Source organism: Cariama cristata, unplaced genomic scaffold (assembly GCF_000690535.1).
Source record: "Cariama cristata isolate BGI_N322 unplaced genomic scaffold, ASM69053v1 scaffold7093, whole genome shotgun sequence".
Lineage (NCBI taxonomy): Eukaryota > Metazoa > Chordata > Aves > Cariamiformes > Cariamidae > Cariama > Cariama cristata.
The window spans coordinates 71,732-72,350 of record NW_009607721.1 but is presented as its reverse complement, the minus strand read 5'-3'; the positions used below and the strand labels follow the sequence as shown (position 1 = coordinate 72,350).

Sequence of the window (619 nt, the reverse complement as noted above, 5' to 3'; positions counted from 1 at the left end):
CTTTCACATCGGCGTGGGGAGCGGCAGGGACCTCCCACCCTACTGCCTGATGAGGATGTAAACTCTGGGCGATGCCTTCACTACCGTGGGGCAACAAGTTCTTGCCTTTTCCCTTGGCCACCTCCCTGCATCCTGACCGAGAGGGACCGTGGGCTGTTTTTTGGGGGGATGTGCTTTCCTTGGAGCCCTGTCAGAGGGCAAACCAGAAGGAAGGAGCTTCTTGGCAAGAGCTGGCCTGGAGGGGCTTGTGCAGGAAGGATGGTGGGAAGGGGTCCCTCAGGAGAGAGAGCTGAGCAGCCATCTGTAGATGAAGCCCAGCTTCTCCCGCAGGGCCAGGAAGGTAGGACGCTCCTCTGTGTTGCCGCTCCAGCATTCCAGCATGATGCTGTAGATCTCAGGAGGGCAGGAGCTGGGCCGAGGAAGGCGGTAGCCCCTGGTGATTTGCCGTACGGTTTCTTGGTTTGTCATTCCTGCAAGGAAGGAGAAGATGCCCCTGAATCTAATGTCCCCAAAGGATGCCCTGAAGGTACACCTGCAATGGGGCAAGATGTCAACTGACGGTGCTGTGAAATGGTGTCTCTCTGCCACGAGGCTGGTAGAGGAGAGGCTGGGGGGGAGC

The 619-nt window shown here is 58.5% G+C and overlaps 1 protein-coding gene across 1 annotated transcript in view; it reads right to left on the bottom strand.

Annotated features, from left to right (window-relative positions):
- Positions 1-276: 276 nt before the first annotated feature.
- SRMS (src-related kinase lacking C-terminal regulatory tyrosine and N-terminal myristylation sites) overlaps positions 277-619 on the bottom strand; it is a 7,588-nt gene continuing 7,245 nt past the window's right edge. Inside the window, exon 8 of the mRNA XM_009696847.1 lies at positions 277-470. Coding sequence (XP_009695149.1) covers positions 277-470 — 194 coding nt within the window. The remainder of the gene's footprint in view (positions 471-619) is intronic.